We start from the raw sequence: 27,348 nt of genomic DNA, 5'->3' as shown, positions 1-27,348 counted from the left end.
GCCAAAATATTCGATTAACTGAAGCACAAGAATGAGAGAACTCAAAATGGAGAAGAAAGTGAAGCAAAACTTCTGGTCAGGATGGAACCATAAGCTCTTCCAACTAACAACCTAAAACAGTAAGTTTCCTAAAAAAATTATATCAAATAGAAAAAAGCAGGTTACAGATGAATCCATTATTAATTCCATTTTTAGGATACTTAAAAATACACAAGATCAAGCTATGATATGGGCTTTTATATTAAAAAAAAAAAAAGATAGTAGTATAAAACAAGCCTGGGCGGAAAAAATACCAAATTCAGAAGAGGGAGCGTGCAAGGGTACAGATGAGACTTTGACTACATAATTTTCTTTTTTTAAAAAAAATAAGTTGAAAGGGAAGGAATTCTATCAAAAGGTCAAGATTTATCAGATGTGAGTAGTGAATGCACAGGTCTTTAAAAAATTATTCTCTGTACTTTCCAGTCTGGTTAAATATTAAAAAGTTAAAATATCAAAAATTTCTTCCCGTATATGCCAGTTCTGACTAGACGTGAAAGGCCGAGAGCCGAATCCTAAGTCTGATTCAGCAGTGTATCCCATGCAGCAACAAGTATATAGCAGATGCCAAATACCAGTTGAATTACCCACCACACACCCGAAAAAAAACAAACAAAAAAATCAAATCACAAAACCAACCAAAAAAACTCCAACAACTAAGAATACATCGGCACCTGATACAGAGAGAGCGCGATAGCACAGATATAGAAAGTTCTCTGAACAGCGCTGTCCTGGAGCAAAGCTTCCCAATCCATGTGGAGGAATATAGATCTTTCCAGACGTCAGGCTGACCAGGGATGCCTACAGCAAAAGGCCATCGGCTGGTCCCTCCAAGCCTTGAGTAGCCTTGTCCTAGACCTCTCGTAATCTTACCAAACTTTGTTACTCCGATTTCAATCAATATCCACATCCGGCGGGACGGTGGCTTCCAATTACCAGGCTAAGAGGCGCCGCCGGGGTTCAAATCCCTGCTCTGCCACGTACTACCTGGAGGCCCTCAGGACAGTTTCCTAGCTTCTCTGTTCAATTTGTTCGTCTGTAAAAGTATTTCCCTCACAGTGCTGTGAGGTGAAGTCGGATGGAACGAAAAACCAGGTCCCTGGGTCAACTTGAATGCAATCCAAGTACGGGGCGCGCCACGGGACAGCAATTATTTGTAAGATGACGAGTCTGAGGCTCGGCTCCCCGGAGAGAGGCCCAGAGGCACTTCTCGCTCCCTCCCCGCGGCAAACCTGGCTCCTTCCGGGAGCCGCGAAGTTCTGGCTTTCTCAGCCCCACCCCCAACAACCCCGAAAAAGCGGCGGTTCGGGCGCCTCAGCCCCGACCGTTGAGGCCGCTGGAGCAGCCGAATCTCCTCAGGCCGCGGGGTTCCATGCCCACCCGCACCCCACCTCGTGGGGCGTCCCCAGACCCCACGTCTAGTGACCCAGCCCGAGGAAGTCAACCCGGAGCCAGAGGCAAGTGCCGCCCTCACCTGAGGCCGAAAGGACGCGGTAGAACTCGCAAAGACGCCACAGCAGCGGCCGTTTCCTCAGAAACACGAGCGCGAGGCAGAGGCCAACAGCAACTATCCGAGGAGCTCGAGCTACCCGCCTGAGGCGCGGGATCGGACGGCTCCTATTGGGCAGCAGTCCCAGCCGACAGCCAATACCCTCGCTTCTTCTTCCTTTGGTCGCCGCTGGCTGAAACAGCGGCGCTCTCATTGGCTGTTCCTTCGTAAACGGAGCAGGCGGGACCACGTGGGAGGAGGCCTCGTACAATTGGTAGAAATCCACGACCGTCAGCTCTTGTCCAGCCCCCAAACAAGAAAGCGGAAAAACTTTTACCGCACTTTATTTGAACTTTCTGGCGAGAAAAAGTCGTAAGAGAAAGATTTCTTGGTCCATTTTGAAAAGAAGACGAAAATACTAAAACTGTGCCTCACGCTGCTTCTCCCTAACTCTTGGTAAAGGAGATATCTTTATCCAAAGGCTGGTAGCTAATCCAATATTTTCAAAATATTTCCCGCTGAATCCCGGAGCCTGTAAAGAGGAGTAGGACAACCCGGTCCATATGTATCCTCCGTGGAGTTGAAGAGCTCATACAAAAGGTCTTACCAAACACGATCTCTTCATTCCCAAATCATTACAACAAATTGTTTGCTACTAAACAGTCATATCACTGAACAGCAAACATTTTTCAAGCATCTGCCTGAAAGAGGAAATCTCACTTTCCGAAGGAAGACCTAAAAATCAAAACCCCAGACAGACTACACGTTGCCAAAACTTGATTTGCTCAGCTGCTACTTTTGAGTGGAATTGGTAGCAGTGGAGAGCATAAATAATTTAAATTCATGGATAATCCAAATAATCGACTTTTCAATTTTTTCCTTCTCCAAGCCTGTAACCAAAGCCAATATTAGCATTTGTACTTTTTTCCCCCCTTTTGTTGCCTCTAAGGGGATTTCTACAGAGCTACAGCAAGGTTAATAGGAGAAAGGACTGTTCTTTTGTAAACAAACACATATATTATGGAGAAGAATCAAAAATATTTTGAGTGATTCTCACCTTTATATAAATAACTACATGCTCCATGCAGAAAACTTAGACAATAAAGAAGCAAAAAAGAAAATGTCTCTATCCAGAGAAGTCATTAGTAACTTTAATAGTAAAATTTTCATCTGTCTAAATATGTACATTTAGATACAGATGGGATGTTTTAGCCTTAAAATACATCTTGAATTATTTATGTCAATGAATACATAGGTACATCATCAAATACTGAGTGATTCTTTGAAATTTTTTAAATTAAAAATTAATAGGTAATAGATGACATGGTAAAAAAAAATTGGACAACACAAATGGCTGCTTAGTGAAAAACAAATGTTTCTAAATGATTCTGAAGGTATATTCACTCACGATCCACCTAACGGCCATATTTACTATTTAGGGGAGAGAGAGTAAACACACAAGCCAGAAATTTGTAGTCTTGTCTCCAACTTCCAGAAGTTTTATATAGTTAGAGGGGAAAGGTGTTGGCTGTGTTCCATCTTAGGGGTGAAATTCAAATTTCCAATTTTATGAGTGATGACTTAAACACCAACTTCCCTATTGGCTCATCTGTAAAAAGACTGGGGAAAAAAGCACTACTTCACAGAAGAGTTGTTTAGATGGATGTCTTTCTTTTTTTTTTCTCCACCAAAAGACATAACTAATGTGTTCCTCTAAACTATATGATAGTACAGTATGATAGAGTAACTACTTTTATGGACTTCAATGTATAGTTTAAATGAAAAATCTGAAAGAATTTTCAAGGTTAAACAAAAGATGCCAAATAAAATTTACACTTGTGGTAAGCCTCATCCCCAGGCTTTGGGGAAAGCCATTCATTTTCCTCTATCATTAGAGTACTATTATTCACTCTCTTACTAGTTCATTCAGTCAACAAATATTTTATTCGACAACTACTGAAACTCTGGCTCTGGTCTATACAGTATGGAAATAGTACGTAAGACACAGTAGACTCTTGACCTAATGGGACTTCATTCTATTAAGGAGGGTAGATCATAAACCAATAAACAAGATTAAACAAGGTGATTTCATATGGTATCACAAAAACAATAAAACAGAGGGACATGAATGGAAAGTTCTTAGAACTGCCTTCAATTGAAGGGTTCAAAAAAGGACTCTCTGAGGGTGCTGATATAAAAGCTGAGACCTGAAGACCTCAGAGGAAAAGTCTGAGAAATGATGTATAGTACATAAATGACCATAATAAAACATAAGTGCTGTGATAAGCATGGTAGTGCCCCAGAGAATAGGACTTTAGGACCCCTGGGTTTTCTCCTCCCCCAACCATCACTAATGTCTTACACAAGGTGTTGCCCATTTTTGGACCTTATTTTTTGCACGGCAAAATGAGGTTGCTGGACCAAAATGAAGAGTTGTCCCTGTTTGATGTGCAGCATATCTAGAAAACCACAAAATGTTACAGAAGTTCAATGCAGATTGGGGGGAAAGAAAGATCTACTCTGACAAATATTAACAACCAGAACAATATTGGTCTGAAGTCCCTCTGCATCAGCCCTTTGGAATGCTTTAGGCATTGATATGTACCAGGAATTTATTCAATGCTACCACCATTCTCCTAATACAGCATGAGCCTCCAGGAAGTAGCCTTGCAGGCAGGAGTGAATGCAGGTTTCACGGGGCCTGAAGTTTATACAATGTGGAGGAACTTCTCAAAGACTATGAAAGTAAATATACAAAATTACTTCCAATAAAGGCCAACTATCTCCTGTTAGGCAAATTCTTTAGCGGACAATAACCAAAAGCCCTGGATGAAATATTTTTAAAAAAAACAGCCCTGGAGGCACTGGAAAGCAGCTAAAGGCAGGCAGAAACTAGAGGAGGGGTCTATAATTGGAAGAAAGAAATGGCACTAGGTGAGTCTCCTGGGTTTTTTGTTTGTTTGTTTGTTTGTTTGTTTGTTTGTTTGTTTGTTTTATGGCTTTTAGCCTGAGGGTAGGGGCCCATTAGCACCATTTGCAGTAGCTAAAACCTGGAGAGAAACTCTCAGTCTAATTTGGTTGAAAATCAGAGGACAAAGTTTGGAGCAACCATAGTAGTTGGAGAGTAAGAGGGAAAAAGAGAAAGTCAGAGAGGAGAAGTCCCAATTTTGTATATAACTCTACCCAGATCTTTATCTGATCTCTGAATTATGCATATGTGGAGCAGACTTCAAGCAGCCAGTTAAGACCAAAAGACTGAACAGAGATTTCAGATATAACCAAGTAAAGGGGAGACATAGTTTGGAGTTTAAGTCCAGCCAAGTTAATTGCCTGTTAAAAAAAAAAAAGAAGACTCTTTGAAGAAATATAACAGATTCCATACTCTCTACAACTATCAGTAACAATGTCCAGGAAAAATTCCAAATGACTGGAGATACAAAGAAACATGAAACATAACCCATAATCAAGAGAAAAGGCAATCAGTGGGACCAACCCCAAAATGACCTAAATGTTGGGTTTAGCAGACAAGGATTTTAAAGCAACTATTATAACTACTGTCAAGAATGTAAAAGAAAACATGCTTGTAATGAAGAAACAAAAGAAATCTCAGCAGAGAGACAGAAACAATAAAAATAGGACCAAATGGAAATCCTAGAACTTAAAAATACATTATCTCAATTGAAAAATTCACTGGATGAGCTTAATGGAAAGCTGGAGGGAAAGAAGAGTCAATCAACCTGAAGATACAGCAAGAAAAGTTATTTAGTCTGAAGAGCAGAGATGAAAAAATAAAAAGAAAGAACAGACCCTGATGGATCTGTGTGATAATGTCGAAAGGTCTAACATTTATGTAATTGGAATCAAAGGAGAGGAAAGACAGAGAATAGGGAAGAAAAAATATTTGAAGATATAATAGTCCACACCTTGCCCCGAATACAAAAATTAACTCAAAACAGATCACAGACTTAAGTATAAATTCTAAAATTTCTAGAAGAAAGCAGAAGAAAATCTTTATGGCCTTGGGTTAGGCAAAGATTTATTAGATGCTCCCAAAAGCAGGATTTATTAAAAACAAAAATGGATAAATTGGACTTCAAAATTAAAAACTTACGCTCTTTAAAAGATGCTGTTAAGAAAATTAAAGGCAAACTGCATCCTGGCAGAAAATATTTGCAAATCATTTATCTGATAAAGGACTTATATCCAGACTATATAGAGAACTCCCCAAACTCAATAATTAAGTAAAACAAAACAATCCAGCTTAAACTATGGGCATTTCACTAAAGAAGGTAGATAGATGGCAAATTAAATGAAAGGATGATCAACATCGTTAGTCTTAGGGAAATGTAACTAAAGGCTCAAAGAGCTACCACTCATTATATACCCATTAAAACTGCCAAAATTAAAAAGGCGGATCATACCAAATGTTGGCAAGGATATAGAGGAACACTCCATACACTGCTAATGGGATGGAAAATAGCACAACCACTCTGGATAACAGTTTGACAGTTTCTTAAAAAGTTAAATGTACACCTACCACATGATCTAGCCTATGTTCATTTCTAGATATTTACCCAAGAGAAATAGAAGTACATGTTCAAACAAATACTTGTACATGAAAGTTCATAGCAGCCTTATTTGCAATAGCCAAAAATTGTAAACAACTCAAATGTTCATCAATAGATTAATGGATAAATACTGTTACACTCATATATTGTGATAGTTTTTAACTTTAAAAAAGGAACAAATTATCAGTACATGTAATTACATGGATGAATCTCTAATTATTCTGAGTGAAAGAAGGCAAATTTATTACACACCATATGAATTCATTTGTATAAAACTTTAAAATGCAAACTAATCTATAGTGACAGAAAGCAGGTTAGTGGTTTCCTAGGGGAAGTGGGGATTGGAAGGGAGTGATATTAAGGAGCATGAGGAAGCTTTGGGAGTTATGTTCATTATCTTTATTGTGGTGGTGAATACAAATGTCAAAACATCCAATCGCACACTTCAAGTATGTGTAGTTTATTATGTGACAATTATACCTCCAAAATGCTGTTTAAAAATCAGAATTGTAGGCAAGAGAGAGCAGAGGGATTGATTATATGGGCATAATAGAACTTTCTGGCGTGATGGTAATATTCATCATTTGGATGGGGTTTGGATTACTCGTGTATATATCTGTCAAACTCATTGAATGATATATTTAGGATTTGTGAATTTCACAACATGGAAAGTTTACTTGCCCCTCCCCCTCAAATCCTATAAACAAATATTGAACTGCAGTTAATGATATAAATGTTGAAGTGCTTAGGAATGAAGTGTACTGATGTTTGAAATTTTCTTTTAAATGCATAAAAAATAAGGATGGATCAATGGATAGGAAGAGGAATGGATGGATGGATAACTATGTGATAAAACAGAGACAGTGAATTGTTAATTGTAGAATTTAGGTGGTGGGTGTACAGGTGTTCAAAATATAATTCTACTGACTTTTCTGTGTATTTGGAAATTTTTATATTGATAAGTGTTGGGGGAAAATTAGGTATAGGGCTTTGAAAGATATCTTGTGCAAGTGAGGGGCCCTGACGATTAAGCTTTGTTAGTTTCACAGTGAATCCACCTTTGCCTGTGGGTCTGTCAGAATGTGTGTAAGGAAACTACAAGGGAGCATTTTGTTGTAGCTCCTACAGCAAAGAGAACAAAAGATTTTAAAGATGAAAATAGTAGTTCCTGATGATAAACTCTAGAAAGGAATCATTTTAAATGTTCAATTTGTCCATGTTTATACTTTTACACTCTTTTTTTGTACTTAAAAATGTTCTAGGTATAAAAAAAGAAAAGAAATCAAGAATAAATAAAAGATAAAAAGGATAGAAATCAGCCATAATTTTATTCCCCAGTGATGATTACTAGGCTATAAGCTCCAAATGTATTTTGTTTATTGTTGCCTCCTTGGTGATTGGAACAAAGCCCAGCACATTTACTGCTGAATGATTTGGGATGAGTCTGGGGGGTGGGAAGCAGTAACACATAGAAGTGTTTGTGTATCCTAGGTAAAGCATACACCAAGAGCAAATGTGTAAAAATTTGGAACAAATGGGCCACATTCAGGAGACACAGGTTTCTTAAAACCTGGGAGTGCCTAGGCTAACATATTATTTGTCCTATATGGCATTAAAATAATTTTTAATGAGATGTTAATCTCGAAAAAGACAGGCAATTTACAGAAAAATATAAATGTCCAGCTTCTTTTGACAACATGGAAAGCTCTGGAAACTTTGGGGTCCCATTTCTACATGATAAAAATAGGCTTGGAGCTGAGTGAAAGCTGCCCTTCTTCGCAAAGCTCATCTGTTCCCCAAAGTCTCTGCCAGGCTCAACTCACTCATTTAGGTTCCCTCCTGGACCCAACAGGCATTAGAGTTTGCAATCTCTGGCAGGAGAAGTCAGGGACCCGATACTGCAGGTCAGGTTGGGGTCAGAGGTACAAGGCCTTGGGTATCTAAATGAGGGGTCTGTACTTAGTTCAATGAGCAAGAGGAAGGATTGAAGAGTGTTTCCTCAGCTACTAACATTGTGTGATCAATCACCCCTGAACTTAGTGGCTGAAAACAACAATAATTTACTTAGCTTATGATTTTGTGAATGGGTAGTTTCTGGCTAATTCTTCTGTGTTTTAATTATGTGGTTCTTCTGTGTCTTGACTGGACTCACTCATGTGACAGCTGCCAGGTTGGCTGGTCTAGTATGACCTCAGATGGGACAGGTTGTCTCTGCTGCATGTGGTCTCTCATCTTCCTGCACCCTTGCCCAGCTTGTTCATGGCTGGGTAGGGTTCCAAGAGATAAGAGTGGAAGTTTGTAAGGGCTCCTGAAGCCGAAGCTTGGAACCGGCACATCATCATTTCTACGTTCTATTGGCCAAAGCCAGTTACAATACTAGCCCAGATTCACGTAGTGGGGACCTAGACTGCACTTCTTAATGGGAGGAGCTGCTAAGTCACATTGCCAAGAGGTGTAGATCCAGAGAGATACATTTTTGCAAAACATCAAAGTTACTATCAGAGGTGTGTGTTTGACAATATCACTCAGGGTGGGGTGTGGTCCGTATTACTGGATTTGTTTTCTATCTGTAACAGAGAAGTGTTGCCTCCCTGCACCCATGAATAACTCCATGCTGAAGGATATGAGAGAGAAAGATGCCCGGCTTGTGCCTCTTCCAGATCCTTGTTCAGGGACTCAGTTTCAGTTTCAGCACACAGTTTAACAAAAGGTAGACAGTCTCTCTAAGATTTCTGTGAAAGAATGAACAAAATATTAGACAAGGGCAGAAACTGACAGCCAAGCCAGAAACATAAAGATATCCTGCACTGCATAATAGTGTAGAAACTGCATTCCCCTTTGTCTGGCTGGAGCATAAACCACCATCTGCACTCATGCCTTTGTGATTTGAAATTTCCTCTTACTTGGTCAACTTTAAAATACAACTAGCTTATGGGAGCAGTAAGCTCACATCTTAGCGTGAATCAGTCCCAGATATTAGAGTTCCTAACACCAGGAGGACCCTGGGTTGTAAGGGATCATGGGAAGGGGAGGAAGAATACAAGGAGAATGTGAAGGAGAGGAAGACACTATAGATACACTCTAAAGGCTAATTCTTTGGGAAGCACCATTGATTCTGGCTCTTTGGCTTTGTAGTGGCAAAGAGAAAGTTTCAGATGGAAGCTAGGCCATGGTTTTGATTTTTCACTCCAAAGGGTGGAGATGGGGTTGAAGGAAGCGGAGGGATGAGGGATGAGACACCCTCTCAGAAGTCTGTTAGAGTGATTCCCGATGGACCATCAATGAGAAGGCCTTGAAGGACAATCCTTGTGCCAGAGACTTTCGTAAATAGCGATGCTGTCCTTGGGAACTATCTCTCATTCCTCTCTCAAGGTATTTCATCTTCAATTATCAATACACTCCATCCCCAGGTCTCTAACTCAAGAGACTCTCACATGTGTGTCCCAGGATATGTGCACAAGAATGTTTAAGGTTCCTAAGGACAAAGTACTAGAACAACTAAAATATCCATCAATAGTGGAATGGGAAAGTATGTGGTGCACTGTTAGCTAGTGGCCTACTACTATACAGCAGTGAAAATGAATATGCTGAAACTATCACATAAGCATGGATGAATTTCAAATCATTTGCTCATAATAATTGACCAAATTAAGCAAGTTATGGTAGAATATAGCATGATACCATTTACAAAAAGTCTTCATACATGAGAAACCAAATAATATAGTGTACCTTTGTAAAACTATACTTTTACCAAAAAAAATTTTTTTAACAAAAACTTAGGACAGTGGTTACTCCTGGAAGAAGGGAGAGGAATGTGAAAGTGAGGAATTCATAGGTGGTTTCTGAGTTAGTTGGCAATGTTCTACTCCTGAACCAGGAGTGGGTATGTGATGTTCTTTTCCTTTGATTTTTTTAAATGCAAAAATATATTTTATACATTGCTGTACTGTGATACAGATTACAAGAAAGAGAAGAAAAACATTATTTTTTATCTTTGAACTCTGCAGCAACTTCAGCGGAAACACTTTCCCAATTCAGGGATACTGTGTGTGAAACATGCTCTTCTTATGTCTGGAACTCTGTGAAAAGTCTGAGAGATTTGGATCTAGAGCAGAAGAGGGAGACATTCCCAGGGAGAGAGATGGTAAAATGAAACTATGGAAGGAGCAGCTGATAACATGGTGAAATAAAAGTCTGAGTAAAGGAAATTATCCCCAGAGTGCTGAAAAAAGAAAGGAAGGAAGGAAAAATGGGAGAAAAAAGAACATAAACTGGAGTACTCTGCCTTCCCAATCCACTTTAGGCTAAACAATGCCCTGAGGGCAGACTTTCTGAACTCCTGTACCATTTATGGATATCCGGGCTGGACAATCTCTGCTGTAAGGGGCTGTCCAGTGTATCACAGGATGTTGAGTAGTTTCTACCCACTAGATGCCAGTAGCATGTCCCATCCCACCCCATCTCCTGAGTTGTGACAGTCAAAAATGTCTTTAAACACTGCCAAATGTCCCCTGAAGGACAAAACTACCCCTCGTTGTGAAACACAAGGGAAATCTTTCACACATATGAAGTAACACAAGTGGCTCACACTCTTTAGACCAAAAAGAACCCTACCTTTAACAAAGGGTCTCCTGGAGGGGTCATATGCCCGGCAGTCATCAATGATCTCCAGCAACTGAAATGGACAATCTTCACCCAGTGGCTCCTGGTACCGCTTCACAGCCACTAGCTGGTAGATCTTCTTGGAATCACAGCCTGGCATGAAAACGATAGGATGGTTTTAAGAACTGCTCTGGCACTCACCTATCTCTCTAGATGCTCATGGCTAGCATCACAACTAGGGAACTGTGAGAAGTGAAGAAATATGAGCTACCAATGACTCCAATGGAAGTAGAGGCCAGGAAGTGCCCACATTGGAGAACAAAGCAACCAGGACAGAACTGATGGGAACCTCCAGTCTATGGAAGGGGACGCAATCTCAGCACCATCTGAGCCAGCTTTCACACTGGTTACCTTCAAATGGGATCTTCCCAGTGGCGATTTCCCAGAGGACGATTCCAAAGCTAAAAGAGAACCAAGAAACTGAACAACTGTAACAAGTTTCCCTTTTCCAATGCCCCTCTAGCCATTTCCAGAAAACATGGTGATTTTTCTGATTACCACCCAATTTCACTCAACAGAGTTAGGATGGTCCTCCCTTGTGGAGTTGGACGTGGACCTTCCTGTCCTGTTCATCTGAGTTAGAATCTGCATGAGAACATAAACATACCTGTATATTTCAGCCTTTATGTCGTATTTATCATACACATTTTTTAGTCTCTGAGGTGAGACGTATACAGCAGAACTGACTCTCTCTGCTTCCTTTCCTTTAGTTTGTCGGCTGATGGAAGTCTGTGTTTTGCTCAACTCAAATCCTGCAAGCTAGATAGAGAGGTGACTCAGAGAAAGAAAGAAACAGTAGAGAGGGCAGGGGTTGGTGCTACACATGGCTGTTGGGGATGGTCTTTTTTCTTTGGGATCTATTTCCACTGGTATCTTCTGCCTGTGTGACTACTGGTTGGCATTCTGCATTTGATTTATTATGGTGCATTGACCAAGAGAAACACAAAAGGGTTTCTTCTTTATAAAGTGGGGCAACGAGGATTATTTGAGATAATGGTTATAAAGCACCGGTATAACTCGGTATGTTGTAGTTGTGCTAGTATTACTACGTTAGATACAAGGCTTTCTCAGGACTCAACTCCACTGAGTGAGGGTGGACAGGGGTGCCTGGAGCCACTGATGGCTCACTTTCTCTCAGAAGCAGATGAAAAAATGACATGGGGGCATCTCTTCTGTTCTATCTGACCCTACAGGCAGGCTGTTCCTTTGGATTTTACATGACAACCATGAGTTACTGCATTGACTCTGCATGGCCAATGCCATGCTTTTAAGGAAGCCATAGCACAAGTCATGGGAGTGTATGTTCTCCTCGCCCCACACACACTGGTTATCCGCACCATCTATATGCAGAGGGCTGCCAGCTCCTAATGCAGCCAGGTACCCAAATCTAGGGGCAAGATCAGGAAAAGAATTAGACATTTAGGTGGCTCCTCCTCCTTTCATTCACATGTTCAGTGAGCACTGACATCCAGCACCATGCTAGCTACCAGGGGTGAAAGGCTGAAAAGCACATGTTACAGTCAGGCAGGATAAGGACTGGGACTAGGTGGAGATACAGTGTTTTGGGAGCACATATATCACACCAGTGATGGGGAAAGATGTTTGAAAGGCAGAAAACACCTGTCTTCTATTATTCAACAGCTGTCCCTGACACTCATAAGGTTAGAAGAGAGAAAGCCATCTATGGATGACAAAGAAAATATTCTTTTAGCATTTGGGACATCATGTTAATAAAACCCTTTCCTTTCCCATAGGAGAATGTGACTTTCAGTGAATCTTTTAGCTCTGTTCCCCTGGGAATGTGACACAAGCAGACTGTTACTATGTTCCTAAGAAATTTGCTGCTAATAAAAAAAAGACTGATGATCAGTAAGTTGCAGATGAGAGGTCAGGGGGTAGGAGGACTATAAAGAGCTATAGGGATGCTGGGCTTTGTGGTGACTTATAGCTGGCATGCCCCTTGTGGGGACACTTGAAGGCCTGCCTATAGTGTTGTTACAAAAGAACACTGACTCCTGTGTGTCATGAGGCTTCTAAGCCCGATGGCTCTGCAAGCACCTCAGGGGAGCCTCTTTCTCAAGCACCTGGGCTGAGGGCAAGGAAAATATCTCTTGGAGGACTGCAGGGACAGGTGTGGGGATTCCCAATGGAAAGAGGGATTTGATGCTGCCCTGCAGCAAGCTGTGTTTCCTGCATGACACCCATCTAATTGCCTCCAAGGGCCAAGTGTGGGCTGTGGCAGGTCTGTGAGTATGCATGCCTAGTTGGACCTAAGGAGATCCCCTTATGGGTATCGCAGCGACACAGAAGTGGTGTCCTGGCATCTAAGGGGAAATAGCTCTTAGCCCATCCCTGCTGAGTGGGCGGTGAGGGAAGACGGGCATCAGAACAGCAGGCAGGATTGAGTCCATCCTGTGCTGGGCACACAGAAGGCTGTCCAGGCAGGGGAAGCGTTGTGTTCAGTTCTAAGTTTCAGGCAGAGAAACAAGGAGGTACCACCTTTCTGGGAAACATGCGTCCCTCTCCCGGCATCAAACAGTCACAGTGGTCGAACTCAAAGGGCTCCCTGGAGGGCCACACTCACCTTAACTTTGTAATCTTTAGTCACCAGGAAGCTCGTGCTGCTGATGTTTCTGTGGAGTTCTGCAGGCGTTTCTGAATGGTGCAGCCTGACGTGACCAAAGGCAGGGAGCATTAGTGACCTTGGCACAGACTTTCTTGAAGCGCTCAAAGGGGATAACGAGGCTGGTCAGTACCAAGTCTTCCTCATGGGTAGCCATCCACGGATTGCTGGGAAAACCGGGAGGCAGAGGCAAGATTTGACAAGTGGGTGCTGTATGCCACTGTGGTGCTCTGCGTGGGAAGCACTGAGCAGAGCAATGTGCTCAGAGGTGTGGCTGGATTGCTGGAGCATGTCTAGGACCCTTCCGGTTGGGACATATGTGAAGCTGGGGTCCTCACCAACTTAGTAAGTGGTCAGTTCTTTGAATTAATGGAACCCCTGCCTCTCAGTTTGCGTTGTTATCACAGAGTCTGCTTTAGCTTGGGTTCTCCCAGGTGCAGATCATAAGACACGGATTTGGGTCCAAATGATTGATTAGGAAGGTACTTCCAGGAGAAACTGGTGAGGAAGCAGGACTGAGAAGAAGAAATCAAGCAAGGATGTGACTTTGGGTGGAGTCCTAGGCTCAGCCTAATTCCACGGGAACCTCTGAAGGATAATTACCCCTCAGGGTTTGTTCTGTATGAAGTAAAGCAACTGGACTTTGTTCAATAGCTCTGGACTGGGCAGAGTGGGTAGGGCAGCACTGAGCTGTTAGCAGCAAAGAATGCTGAGTGGGGCATGAGTGTGCAGTGCTAGTATAAAGGACCAGAGGCCATCTGGGCAGGCATGAACGGTGTCCCCCCATAGTCCAAAATTAGTTCTCATAAAACCCTCTAGAGTAAGGAGAAGAAATGAACCTCATGATTTCCAAGAAATTGCTAAGGCAGGATTTCCAAAAGCATGGGGTAAGTGGTATATGCAAGATGACATAGTGAAAAAAATATTTTTCTTTTAATTTGCTCCAGTTTCTGATTACACTAAGGGGAAAGTCTCAGTTTGCTGCTGAGTGTTTTTAACACCTCTCTAAATCTGCTAATATCTCTTCTGCAGAAAGAATGTGGATCTGAATTACAGACCTCTCAGCCAGCAGCATCATCTTGCCAGAATTTAATAACACTGTTTTGGTTTCATCTGTGGTCAGCTATTTGTAGTAAATGATTCTGGTTTCCAATTTATGGTAGTAATAGAAAGTGTCCTTTCCTCTTACTTTCTCTTGGTTTTTAAAAAGTGAGCTAATTGAAAGGAAAATATTAGATAAATAACATTGGCATTATTGTGAATATGGTAATAACCATGAAAGTGGTCTGTGAGTGACTGATGTTGGGCTAAAGGAAACATAGGTTGCATGTGAGAATAGCCAGATAAAATACATGACACCCAATTGATTTTGAATTTTGGAAAAATCAATGAATTTTTTTAAAGTATAAATATGTCCCCAAATTACATGGGACATACTTCTACTAAAAAAGTGTTACTGTTTATCTGAAATTCTGTACATCTGAAATTTTAGTAAAAGTGTGTCTCATGTAATATTTGGACACCCTTATACTAAAAAATTGTTCATTGCTTATCTGAAATTCAAATTTAACTGGGCATCTTGTATTTTTATTTTGCTAAATCTGAGAACCTTGAGACTAGGGCCTGTCCAACCCCTCAAGAGCAGCCTGGATGTTAGATTTAACCCTCAGTTCTGTGAGCTGGTGTTCGCTGGATTAAGCCTCTTTTTTCCCTCTTCTGTCTAAGGTGTTATCATCAGAGTAACTAGCAAAACAATTCATGGAATGGAAAGCTATCTGGGGCTTCCAGCCTGTTCTCTCCTTATCTCTGGGACTATCGGCAGGGCAGATGGACTCACTCTGTTCTTCTTGGTGCCCCTCCCCCACCTGGTACCTGTACAAGCCTCTGGCTGCCCCCAGGACCAGGATGATGCGCATGGCGAGGGTGAGGTCCTTTTCCTTATCCAGCAGTTCCCTCAAGGTCCCACGCTCACAGTACTCCATGACGATGGATAACTGAGATGGGGTCACTGATGGAAAGAAGCCAAACGCTATGACCAGTCAGCCCCACTCATAGGTCTGACTCTCTGCAGCCCACCCCACCCCTCTCTCTACAGACACAGACTAGACTCTGCTGTATTTCTCCACCACCCTCCATCCCCACCTCACACAGTGTGACTCCTTGGATGGGTCATTTACCCACCGAGTCGCCATATCTCCTCTGTGTGGCATCTAGCATGTCCTATTTCTACCTTTCTCTTACTTATTTGAATAAGGTCTCTCCGACTCAACTGTACATCCCAGGAGGGCAGGGTCTGCTTTATTCATACAGTGCTCATAAAGAGCTTAGCGAACACATGTGGCAGGAAGAAATGAGGCCCAGACTGCAGAGGCTGGTGGGAGCAGCTCAGGCAAGAAGTTGAGGCCTCAAATCTCGGGCCTGAGATGCAAGAACCAACACACACCAAGTCAGTCACCTCAGCCGTCACCCAGGAGAATAAACATCACTGAAAGTTTTCCTTTAAAGGAGAATTTCTGCTCCAAAACCAGGTCTCCTGAGGCTGTAGAGAAACTTTCAGAGGGGATAAGACAGGAGGTACTCTGTCTTCTCTGTAGACAAAGCAGCAAAACATAACCAGCAAGTGGGGGGCCATGCTGTGAGAGGAAATGCAGCCAAATTAAAAAGATTAAAATTAAAATGAACCTGATGCATGAGGTTCTTGGTAAAGGGGCAGGTTAATTTAAGTTTTAGATTTGACCTACACTAATGATCAAGATTAGATTTCTTGCTTAGGTCAGTCAGCGTTATAAGGTTTTATTGCAACAAAACACAGCCATCACCAAGATCAGCATCTGAACAAGCATCTCCTTGGTTCCCAGTGAATTGGCAGAAGGAGAGGTGGCTGCATTACTGCAAACCAGCCCTCAGGCTGAAGCCAACGTCAAGCCTGCTTCTCCTGAAAGAAGATGGGAACCTGCATTTTGGGATGTGAAAAAAATTAGTGTTGATACTAAAAACACCATGTAGATTTCACCCTTTCAGCTGTTCTTTAAAAATGCAATGCATTAAAACACAGAAGATCTATGCAGACCACTGGAGGCACACCCAACCCTAGAAGCACCCCTTACCTGTTTCATCGATGCAGATCCCAAACATACGCAGGATGTTGGGGGAATCAAATTTCTTCATGGTTCTGATTTCATTATTGAAAGTATGCCTCACTATTCTATGAGGATAAAAAGGGAAATTAGGATTTCAGGCCTGGGAGGTACTTCAGAGAACATTTAGTGTTGGGACCACCCGGGTAACTGGGTATCTACGGGGCATGAGGGATCATTAGACCTCCTGGAGGTGAGAGCTGGTGGGAGGGTAGACATATACAACCCGTTCTGAAGAGTAACCTGGTAGTACTTAGTCAATTTAATATACACATACCCTATGACCATCAGTTCCTCTTCTGCTAAGACAGCCCAAAGAAATTCCTATACAGGTCCATAAGGGGATACTTATGGCGGCATTATTTTTGTTGGGGGAATGTTAGAAGCAGGTTGTGCTCCATCACTGGAAAAATAGGTAACATGTGGGTCTACACCATGGACTGCAGTCACAAGGAAAGGACTAACAAGCACAGTATGTGTAACATGATGCCAAGTGAGAAAGGTAAGCTAAGTAGGCAGCAGACCTATAACTCTACCACTGTGAACATTTAAAATGCATATACATGTAATAACAACATATATTTTGGAAGAACACATACAAGCAAAAAACTTTACTGTCTGTGGAGAGGATGGGAAACTAAGAAATAAGAATAAAAGGGAATATGTCTTTAAAAACCTCTAAATACATGAATAAACAAGAGAAGTTTCTAGAATTGATGTTAGAAGACATGCCTTTAAGTCTTAATAAGTCCTTAATAGCAGAGAGCAAATCATTTAAACCTTTGGGGCCTGGGTTCCCCATTTAAAAATGGAGAGAATATGCCTCTCTCCTTGGGAGTTGTAGAGAGAACCATACAAAATGACTTACCCAATGTCTCGGGGTTTGAAGACTTTTATGGCCACTGGGGATTTGTGGTATTCCCCTTCATAAAGTGTGCTCAATTCATTTTCCCTTCGCAGGATCCAGTCAGCTTCTGGAAGCTCCTCCTTCTTGATCTCCTTGATTTGATCTTCCAGGATATTCTTGGGTTTCTGTGAGTCTGACCTCATCCCTAGGAGAGAAAGAAATGTAAAGAGTCAATATGCTGAGGAAGGTGTGTGTCATAAGGGAAGAAGCATCTTAGTACCACGTAGGTGGGAAGCCCTACACCATGAACCACAGCTAGCCCTGCCTGAGCTTCTGACTGACTCATCCTGGAAGAGAGGTCCCAGTGCCTCTGAGTGACCAGTAGGGACACAGCTGGATGGTTAACAGAAGTGTGACATCCACTTCCTTTCCGTCCTCTTCAAATCCTGCCTCTCTCTAGCCTATAACCTCATCTTGACCCATCTTCCTCATTTTGGAGTTCTTTCTACAACTACTGCCATACAGCTGGGCACCTGAGCATTTAGCATCTTGACTAGTGATTTCAGTCCTAATAGGTGGACACATAGTTCAAGCTCAGTAATCCCACTGCTGTTATGTGTTCACATGTCTCTCTTTCCTCTCCCTTCCTTCAGTCTATGGCTGGGAGCTCCAGGAAGGCAGGCTCTTTCTCTGCATCTTAGTTTTCTCTACACACAGGTTCTGGCATAAAGCTGATACAGATTTGTAGAATGGATGAGCATTTTAAATTTGATCTGAATCTCTTCTTGGAAATTCAGCGTGGATGCTATCAGAGGAAGTTGTCAGCACTTTGAGAGATGCCAGAAGATACCTTGCTGATCAAGAAGTTCCCTTCAAAGGCCACTTTGTGGACAGAAGCCTGGGCTGGTGATGAGCACATCCCCAAACCTGGGGGCTGCTTCCAGCCATCCAGCATAGAAAAGGGTAGAGGGACGGGGGAGGCTGGAATTCCCAGCAAACTAATGACTTCTAGTTCAGGGCAGCCAGAAGCAGCAGGGCACGTGACAACTCACAGCTCCTCACGGTTTCAGTGGTTTCCTTCATGGTGTTTTCCAATTGCCTCAAAGTTTCTATAATTTCATTTCCTGCAAGAAAAAGAGCAGCAACTTAAAAACAGAAATGCTAATTAAAAGCACACTGAGATATCCTTTTTCATCTATCATAGTCACTGCAGTAGGAATTATTATTGCTCATGAATATTCAACTTTCTGCTTCTAAGCACACAGGAAGTGCCTTGAAGTATGGCTGTATGGCTTGCTTTGGCCAAAAAATGAAGGGAAAGAGATTTCAGGGAACTTTGTGTCAACATAAAAGTGCCATAATATTGAAACATCCTGGAAGGAGGACATCTAACTTGAGGAGTCTCCTGGACTTTCCCTGAATGAGTAATAAATGGTCATTTCTTTAAGACATTTTTTTTTTGAACCACAGTATAATCTGACCTATATCCTGATTTATATATTTAGAAATATGTTTTAAAATTGACACTACACTATATACGGTGCCCAACCATCCTGGTTCCCTCAGGATGAAGGAGTTCTGAGGACATAGGACCTTCAGTGCTAAAACCAGGAAAGTCTCAACAGACAATCTCATACATTGTTGATAGGAGTGATATTTCTAAAACCTCTGTGGAGGGTAGTCGGCTAACCTCTATCAAAATTTAAAATGTCCATATTCTTTGACCCAACAATTAGACCCAGTAACTCCACTTCTGGGAATTTTCCCTAAAGATGTTCTGAAATATATACAAAGATGCTCATTGCAGGACTCTTTACAATAGTGACAAACCAGACACAACTTAAATGCCCATCAATAGGGAGATGCTTAAATATATCTGGTCCATGTATACCAGAGAATACCAGACAACTCTACAGACATTTATATGGAAGAATATTCAAGATTATTTAATGAAAAAAAGCAAGAAGGAGAACAGTGTGTTTAGTATGCTACTGATTGTACAACAGTAAAATATATATACTTAAATCTCCAGAAGGCTATTCAAGAAACTGGTAAGACAGTGTGGTATACTCATGCTAGGCCCTTTTCATACCTCCTGAATTTTGTACTATGTGAATGTATTACCTAATAAAAATGTTTTTACAAAATTGAAAAGTGAGAGAAGGAAGTAAATCCTTTCCTAAGTTGATGACACCAACGTGCCTCCCTCCACCTGAAAGTGGACCAATGAACACTGAAGATTAGGAGGGCCGGGGGCCAATCCTGCCCTGCAGCTGCATCAGTCTCTACATTGCCTCAACCTCACTCCAACCCTGCTCCTGATTCTCTTTCCCTTTGAACCCATTTTGTCCACAGGTCTCCTCCAGATCTGGCTGGTCCTGTTTAAGTGTCTCCTGCCAACCTGACTGGGGATGGACCGCCCCCCACATCCAGGTGGCAGAACAGTTATTCTTCTGAGTTCCAGTGGCTGGAATGTTCATCCAAATGCTCTTCACCCTCTCCTCAATTCCTCTCTCTCTCCACCCACAACCCCTAACAAGAGGGAAGGATTTGGAATTCGTATCACCAGGATCTGCAGTAGGGTAAAGAGGTCTCATTTGTTTCCATCCCTTCCCCCTCTTCCCTCTCCTCGTGGTCCTTGCTTTCACTGTCATCCCCCCTCCAACCTAGCCTATGTCTCATCCCCTTAGAGCCCTGCCCTCCACTATGTCCAACTCAGGCAACTCTAGTTCAAGCCACCATCAGCTCTTAAATAGCCTGTAAAGTGGTCTCCTAACTGGGCTTACACTTCCACTCTTGCCCACCAGGGTATGTTGAGTTATTGGTCCCAATTCTTCCCTACCACACAGTAGTATCACCCAGGCCATAGCCTCTTAGTGGGCACACCACCCTCCCTGTCCCTTCATGTTGGGCTTGGCTGTATGACTTGCTTTGGATGTTAATAGATGTGATACAAATAGAGGCTTGAAACGTGCTGGCACAGTTGAGCTTGCCTTCTTGCAATTCTGCTTCGAAAAGGACATTCTCCAGGTACTCATTGCTGCTTCAGTCTTGGCTCCAGAATGAGACACATGGAACAGACTCAAGATGGACCTGGTGCCTAGAGCCCAGCCCAGCCAAGCTCACATGAGTTCAGGAGAACCCCAGCAGATCCACAGATCTGTGAGCAAGAATACTGTTTTTTAAGCCTCTGAGTTTTGGCATGGTTTGTTATGCAGCATTAGTGTAGCAGTAACTGACTAATACATATTCATTTGCCACATGGCAGCCTGGGTGATTTTATTTTCATACAAATCAAATCATGACAGGCTCACACATATAAGAACCTCCAATCACTGTCTTCTTATGACTCTTAGAATAAAATCTAAAATTCTTATCATGCCTACAAGGCTTTGCATGACCTTGCTCCTGTATCTTCTGGCCTACTTCCCCACTTTAATGATACCACTCTCCCTTGCCCACCACACTAAAGCCATCCTGGACATCCCATATTTATTCCCACCTCAGAGCCTCTGCATTCACTGTTTTCTCTGCCTGGAATGCTCATCTCCCTCATCTTCACATGACTTGTTCCTTCTCATTATTCAAAGTGTCCATTCAAATGTCATGTCACCCAGTTAGAGAGGCTTTCCCTGACCACTCTCTCTGCATCCACTCTCACTTTCCATCTCACTACCATATGTACCACTGCCTTTAGATAAAATAATTTAGTTAGCCCTCTATCTGCAGACTTCACGTTCCACGAAGGCAAAGATGTCTATTTTGCTCTGTATATCTAGCACTCAGAACAGTGCCTGGCACACAGTAGATACTCTACTCATGTTTGCTTAGTTGATTACTGAATTCTTCTTCCTAGATAACTGGCATAGTCATTGAACGTCCTGGTAAAACCAGGGCTAGAAGGGATTAGCTTCCAGATTGACGTCAAAGAGAATGGAAAGGCAAAGAAGACTCATAAGTATACCCCCGCCCGCATCCCCGCTTATGATGGCTTGCTCTGATTTCTCCAGCCTCCATCATATCTGGGTCTAGGGATGTCAGGAGTCTGAGTCTTATGAATAGATACTTGCTAAAATCTCTTCAGTCTTCCTGGTCCTTTGCAAAACCAAAATAAGATTAAAATGCCCCCACCCGCACTCCCTCCACCAAAAAAAAAAAAAAAAAAATCCTTACCACTTCTCAGTCTTTCAATAACTTGCCTGTCTTCCTCTGCATCCTGCTGATCCTCCTGTTGCCAGGCTGCTCCTGGGCTGATGCTTGAAGTATGCCTCCATTGATGCACCTGAAGCAGCAGTGAGAGCTCCTCCCAGGCATCTCTCAGACTCTTGTTCACTCCACTAAAGAGTATTCTGTCCTGCCCTGCAGTTAGAAACTTGTGGATATTGGATTTATTGCTGAATTTATCTATTCGTTCCTTAGCTTCCTCTAGGGCAGCCTGAAAATGGCTCAGGGCAATGGTTATCTGGGGGGACAGGTTCCTCTCTCCTTGGGCCTGGAGCATCTGCAGAGGCTGCAGGAGGCCGTGGACACGGTTCCCTAGACGCTGGCACTGTTTCTGGCAGTATTTCATCTCTTCAGTCTGTTTGTAGATAAGCTGGCCTAAGGAGATGATCTGCCCCAACTGATCCATACCTGGAAGAAACTGATGGAATCTGTTTAAGTCCCAGAATCTCCTGCATATTTACTACTGGGTTAAGGGACCATCAAGGGCATCTGTGATTTAAATGGCTGAAGAGAGCCCTTATGGAAAACAGTATGGAGATTCCTTAAAAAAATAAAAATAAACTTACCATATGATCCAGTAATCCCATTCCTGGGCATATTTCCAGAGGAAACTCTTAACTAGAAAAGATATATGCACCCCAATTTTCATGGCAGCACTATTTACAATAGCTAAGACATGAAAACAACCCAAATGTCCAACAAAAGATGACTGGATAAAGAAGTTGTGGTATATTATATATACACACACACACAATAGAATACTACTCAGCCATAAAAAGAATAAAATAATGCCATTTGCAGCAACATGGATGGACCTGGAAGTCATCAGTCATTCTAAGTGAAGTAAGCCAGAAAGAGAAAGAAAAATACCATATGATATTGCTTACACGTGGAATCTAAAAGAATGATACACATGAATTTACTTATAAAACAGAAACAGACTCACAGACATAGAAAACAAACTTATGGTTATCAGAGTGGAAAAGGAGGTGGGAAGCGATAAACTGGGAGTCTGAGATTGCACATACTACTACATATAAAATAGATAAACAACAAATTTCTTCTACTATATAGCACAAGGAACTATATTAAATATCTTATAGTAACCTATAATGAAGAAAAATATGAAAAAGAATATATGTATGTACATGTATGACTGAAACATTATGCTGTACACCAAAAATTGACACAACATTATACACTGACTATACTTCAACTACAACAAAAATTTTAAATGGCTGAAGAGGGCTCTACATCATTTCCATGTAAGGTAGAAATGGCTTGCTGTCCACCAAAATATTCCACAGTAACAGAGTTGTAGCTGGGAAGTGTCAGCCCAGCTAGGACTACATCTCCCAGCCTTCCTTGTGGCTTGATGTGGCCATGTGACTAGTTCTTACCAATGAGGTGAGTGGATATGATATGTGCTACTTTTGGCTGAGGCAGGTTTGCCTCCTCCACACAGAGTCAGCTGGATGCATAGGATGACGTGGCCCTAGGTGTGGTGGAGCCCCAAGAAGGAGGAATTCTAGATCCCTGAATCATCACTTGGCGGAGAGCTGCTCTCCTCCAAGAGAACTTCTTCCATGGACTGTTAAGTAAACAAAGAGTAAACTTCCATTGCATTTGAACCACTATATTTGGAAGGCTATTTGTTACAGCAGTTCAGCTTATTCTAACAAATATATCCTGCCAAAGTATAGGGGTGACTATAGGATCGGGGGATGGAAAGCTCAGGCCCTGTCTAAAAAAGACAAAGATTACCCAGTAAGTCACCAACTGCTGTTCTTCAAGGATAAAGGGCTCAGTGGTGGATGATCACTCAGGTTTTAAAGAGCAGTCAGAAATCTGGATTCTTATGGTAAATCTCTCAATGTAAAATCTTGCAACCCAGTCAAAAAAATGTCTTAAAAACTGTGCAGTCCAATACTGTGTGAGTCAAGTAAAACATGCTTGCCAACTGGATATTGCCCATGAAGCCTCAGTTTACAACCTTGGCTACAGTCAGTTAAAGATATTCAAGATTGTAACAGAAGTTAGCTATTGAGAAGTTGTTAATCTCGAATTTTCCTTTCTGTTTCTTTTCCCAATGCTTGAGTACTCCTGCCTCCCTAGTCCTCAACCCCCGGCCCTCTCTGTTTTGTTTTTGCAAGGTGTTAATTTGTTCTGGCCTCCTTATTGGCCAATGCATCAGTAAGATATCATGTTTTAAGTGCTGCCCCACCTCAGAGGCATTTGCACTAAAGACTCAGATTTTCCAGGCCCAGAGGAGTTGTGGTGGACATTTGCATTGCCTATACAACATCCATTTATCTACTTCCTATTGCTGCCAGATTTTCTGTGGCTATCTGCTCTTCCCCCATTCAGCAATGAGTTTGTGGGGAGCTGGCCCCAGCCTTGGTTCCATGGATGAGACTTGATGTGTCTAAGCTGGTGATTCTCAAGTGAAGGTGATTTTGCCCCTCAGAGGACTTTTGGCAATGTCTGGAGACATTTTTGGTTGCCACAACTGGAGGTTGGGTGTTACTGACATCTAGCAGGTGAGGTCAGGGTGCTACATAGGACAGTGCTCCCTGCTCCCTGCAGAAAAACTATTCAGCCCAAACGTCAACAGTGTAGGGGTTGAGAAATCTTGCTCTAAGCCATCAGACAATTTTAAATAGCCTATCACAATGCTTGGTTCAAAACTGGCCACCTGAGCTAATATGAGGGGAATGTTTACTGGGGAGCTTCCTGGCTCTCCTAAGACAGCCCAGGAAGCCAGCTTCTAATTCTCAGTCTCTCTCTCTCCATCTCTCTTTCTCTCTGAATATGAGTGAGAAAGAATGGAGCGCTGATTCTAAAGCCATGGAATGAGGCTAACCTACAGATGGCAGAATGGAAAGAAGACAAGAATCTTAATTTTTGATGACAACATTGAGCCACTGGTTTGAACTGACCCTGAAGTCTACCCCTTTTCTCAGCTACAGGTTTCATGAACCAACACTTCCTTATTGTTTAAGCCACTTGGATGATGTTTGCTCTTGCAACCAAAGGCAACTTGGTTCAGTAATGAATGATGATAAAAACGATGGTCACAAATCTCTCTCTTCACCTACTATGGGCTAAGTGCTTTGGAACCATGAGCTCACTGTGGTTATCTTCATTTTATACATGGAGGTACTGTACTGAGGTTGGAGAAGGTTGCATTTAAATAAGTAGTAGGTCATGGAAACAGTTTCCAAAGTACTTTTAAACAAAATTAATCTCAACAATTTAATGAAATAGGTAAGACTACTATTACCAATTTGAAGAAGATAATTAGCTTGGAACCCAAATGTGGCTTAAATGCATGAGTAAGAAGAAACTAGCATAAGTGAAATCAAATAATCAACTAATAGCTACATTTTTGTTTTTGTTGCTTTAGAGTTAAACTGAGCTGGCAAGGGAAGTAACAGGTGTTAGGGCATGCCTAAAAAGACTCATTGGGTCTAAGGCTACCTAGCTTTTCCCAGTTGCTAAGCAGATAGCTTCAAGGCCATTTCTTGGGACTTGTGAGGGCAATGAACTCTATACTTTTCTCTGGTCCACTGGAGACAGAAGCAGATGTGAAAGTGTTGCTCAAGGAACCTTGAGGATTTCAGCTTCATAGCTCTAAGCTTCAGTTATCTTATTACCAGCCTCATCAAAAAAGCCGTATCTCAGCAACTAATCAGAAAAGATAATGGGAAAAATATCCCACTCATCAAAGTGACAATTTAGAACATTTTACAAGAAAAGTGATGGCATGGTATGAAGAAAACCACACAAAATAAAGCTTGAAAAAATGGGGAGAATTGTTGTATCTCTGGCTGGAAATTAAAAATGACAAACCTAGCAATCCTTTACAAAAATAAATCCAATTTAATGCAGTTCCAATAAAACTCTTAAAGGTATATTTTGGTATTGAAACTAAATAATCCTAAAGTTCATTTGAAAGGGGAATTAGTAGGGATAAACAGGATTTTTATAACAAAAAAAGGGACTTACCTATAAGATATTAAAATTCTAATAAATAAAACTTCTTAGGGCTTATTAACTATATGATAAAGATATCAAAAGGATGAAAAGGAATACAGATAAATATATACTGTGATTCGACAATGTGAATTTCTAGGAACTGGTGCTGTAGAAAAGCTCATATAAAAAAAAAAGAAAAGCTCATATGTATATAATTAGTTGGATACTAACATGTTTATTAAGGTGCTATTTATTACGCAAAACTGTTAACAATCCTGATAATAATATGTTCACACCTTACTTGCAGGAAAACTATGAGGAGTAAAAGTTACTCATTTTATAAGTGAAAAATCTTAAAATGGTAGCAGCAATATTAAATCCATAAAGAACTCTAATGCCATTTCCTCTTCTCCAAAAAGATGGCATCAAGGTAATCTTTTCTGATCAGACATTTTACGTCGGGTTACTCTCCTTGTAACTAAAATGGGCCCGGGAAAAGGAAGAGGGCATTCATCAAGATCTGGAATCATCTCTCTTGGCAATTTTCCCACTGATTGCCTTGAGTTGTCTGTCTAGGGTTGCTTGGACAATTCTTCTGAGCCGGGTTCCCAAGGCCCTTCCACGACCCCCACCCGGATCCCACCTCTATTCCCCGTCTTTTTTTGTAGAAAGCAGAGACCCGCGCGGGCGGCTCCACCCTCAGAGCGTTGGAAAGGAAACCAACTCGGTGCTGAGTTCCAGGAAATGTGACTGTGGGTCACCTTCATCTGCTACCCGGCTCACCCCTCACTGCTCAGGAATCCGGCAGCTCCCCTCTGTCCTGCCGCCTCTGGGCACCGCGCGCGCCCCGTGACGACCCCCAGACTCACCCTCGTTCCTCTCGAGGGCGTCCAATCTGTCCCGTGCCCAGTTCCAGGAAGACACTTCGACTTCTCCAACGACTACCTTCCTCCGAGGGGATAAGTCTGCGAATGCGAGACCCTGGGGAGGTGCCACGTCCCTGCACTTCCTGACCTCTGTGCCCCCACGCCCTGCGTTCCCGCTGGCCGCACGGGTCTAGACCCGATGCCAGCCGCAAAAGGGCGGTGGAATCCTTCTGAAGTGAAGCCGGATTCTGCTCTTGTATCTGAGCTCCGCCCCTACACGGTCCCACTTCCCTCCAATCAGTTTGTTGGGCAGCTGTTTGGTCCTGAGCCCTCTAAACGGCAGGGACGTGGGCAGGGAAGTCTTGACACGCCTCCTCGGGGCTCTCACAGGGCTCTTGCAGCCAACGCCCAGGCTCAGGGTGTCCTGGTTCCGTAGAACCCCCTTCCAGGTGGTTCAGGGCAAAGGGTCGTTCTTTCCTCTTGGTGTTCTCCTCCCACCCTTTCCACACTCGCCTCCGCCTTCCCAGATTCTCTCAGCAATTATTTATCGCGTACTCCCGGTGCCAGGGCCTCTGCTTGGGGCTGGGGATTCAGAAAATAATAAGGTCCCAGGAACCTATTATAACCAGGACACAGTGTGGGAAAGGTTAGATGAGCAAGAAAACTGAGAGCTGGAGAAAAAGTTCTCTGTCTCTCTGCAATTGAAAACACTGCGAGTTTGGGAAGGGAGTGAAGGATAAAACACTTCAGTAGAGAAAAAACCTCAACTTTCTCTAAGGTTATCCCAGAGTTTCTGTTTTGATGTGAGTCATGTTTTATTAAAGTTAACTGTGTTCCCAGCTCGAAAGTCTAAGTAACGTCATTCACTTACTTATCAGACTATTTCTTCTAAAAGGACAGAATTGGATATACAAT

At 42.3% G+C, this 27,348-nt stretch overlaps 2 protein-coding genes across 5 annotated transcripts in view; both read right to left on the bottom strand.

The window, feature by feature from the left end:
- Positions 1-1,670, bottom strand: part of RFWD3 (ring finger and WD repeat domain 3) — a 33,866-nt gene extending 32,196 nt beyond the window's left edge. For both annotated transcript variants that reach the window (XM_045504878.2, XM_074370437.1), the window contains exon 1: positions 1,514-1,670. The gene's annotated coding sequence lies outside the window, so the exon portion shown is untranslated. The remainder of the gene's footprint in view (positions 1-1,513) is intronic.
- Positions 1,671-2,657: 987 nt separating this feature from the next.
- Positions 2,658-26,788, bottom strand: MLKL (mixed lineage kinase domain like pseudokinase). 3 transcript variants are annotated; one of them, XM_045504981.2, is made up of 12 exons: positions 26,437-26,773; positions 22,156-22,207; positions 21,539-22,007; positions 18,418-18,489; positions 17,387-17,570; positions 16,489-16,586; positions 15,254-15,389; positions 13,343-13,427; positions 11,366-11,517; positions 11,110-11,159; positions 10,711-10,851; positions 2,658-8,828 (listed from the first exon to the last, which is right to left on the bottom strand). In XM_045504981.2, exons 2-12 carry the CDS (start codon positions 22,174-22,176, stop codon positions 8,797-8,799), a joined length of 1,440 nt encoding a protein of 479 aa, XP_045360937.2. In that variant the 5' UTR covers positions 22,177-22,207; positions 26,437-26,773; the 3' UTR covers positions 2,658-8,796. The 3 variants fall into 3 exon arrangements, with proteins under 3 accessions (XP_045360937.2, XP_010965427.2, XP_074226539.1); XM_010967125.3 differs by lacking the exon at positions 22,156-22,207 and having other exon boundaries at positions 26,437-26,772; XM_074370438.1 differs by lacking the exons at positions 2,658-8,828; positions 10,711-10,851; positions 11,110-11,159 and having other exon boundaries at positions 11,379-11,517; positions 13,343-13,548; positions 22,156-26,788.
- Between the last annotated feature and the right edge of the window lie 560 nt (positions 26,789-27,348).

The sequence above is a fragment of the Camelus bactrianus genome, chromosome 9 (genome assembly GCF_048773025.1).
Source record: "Camelus bactrianus isolate YW-2024 breed Bactrian camel chromosome 9, ASM4877302v1, whole genome shotgun sequence".
Lineage (NCBI taxonomy): Eukaryota > Metazoa > Chordata > Mammalia > Artiodactyla > Camelidae > Camelus > Camelus bactrianus.
Note: the sequence above shows the minus strand (reverse complement) of the source record. Positions and strands in the feature narration are given on the sequence as shown.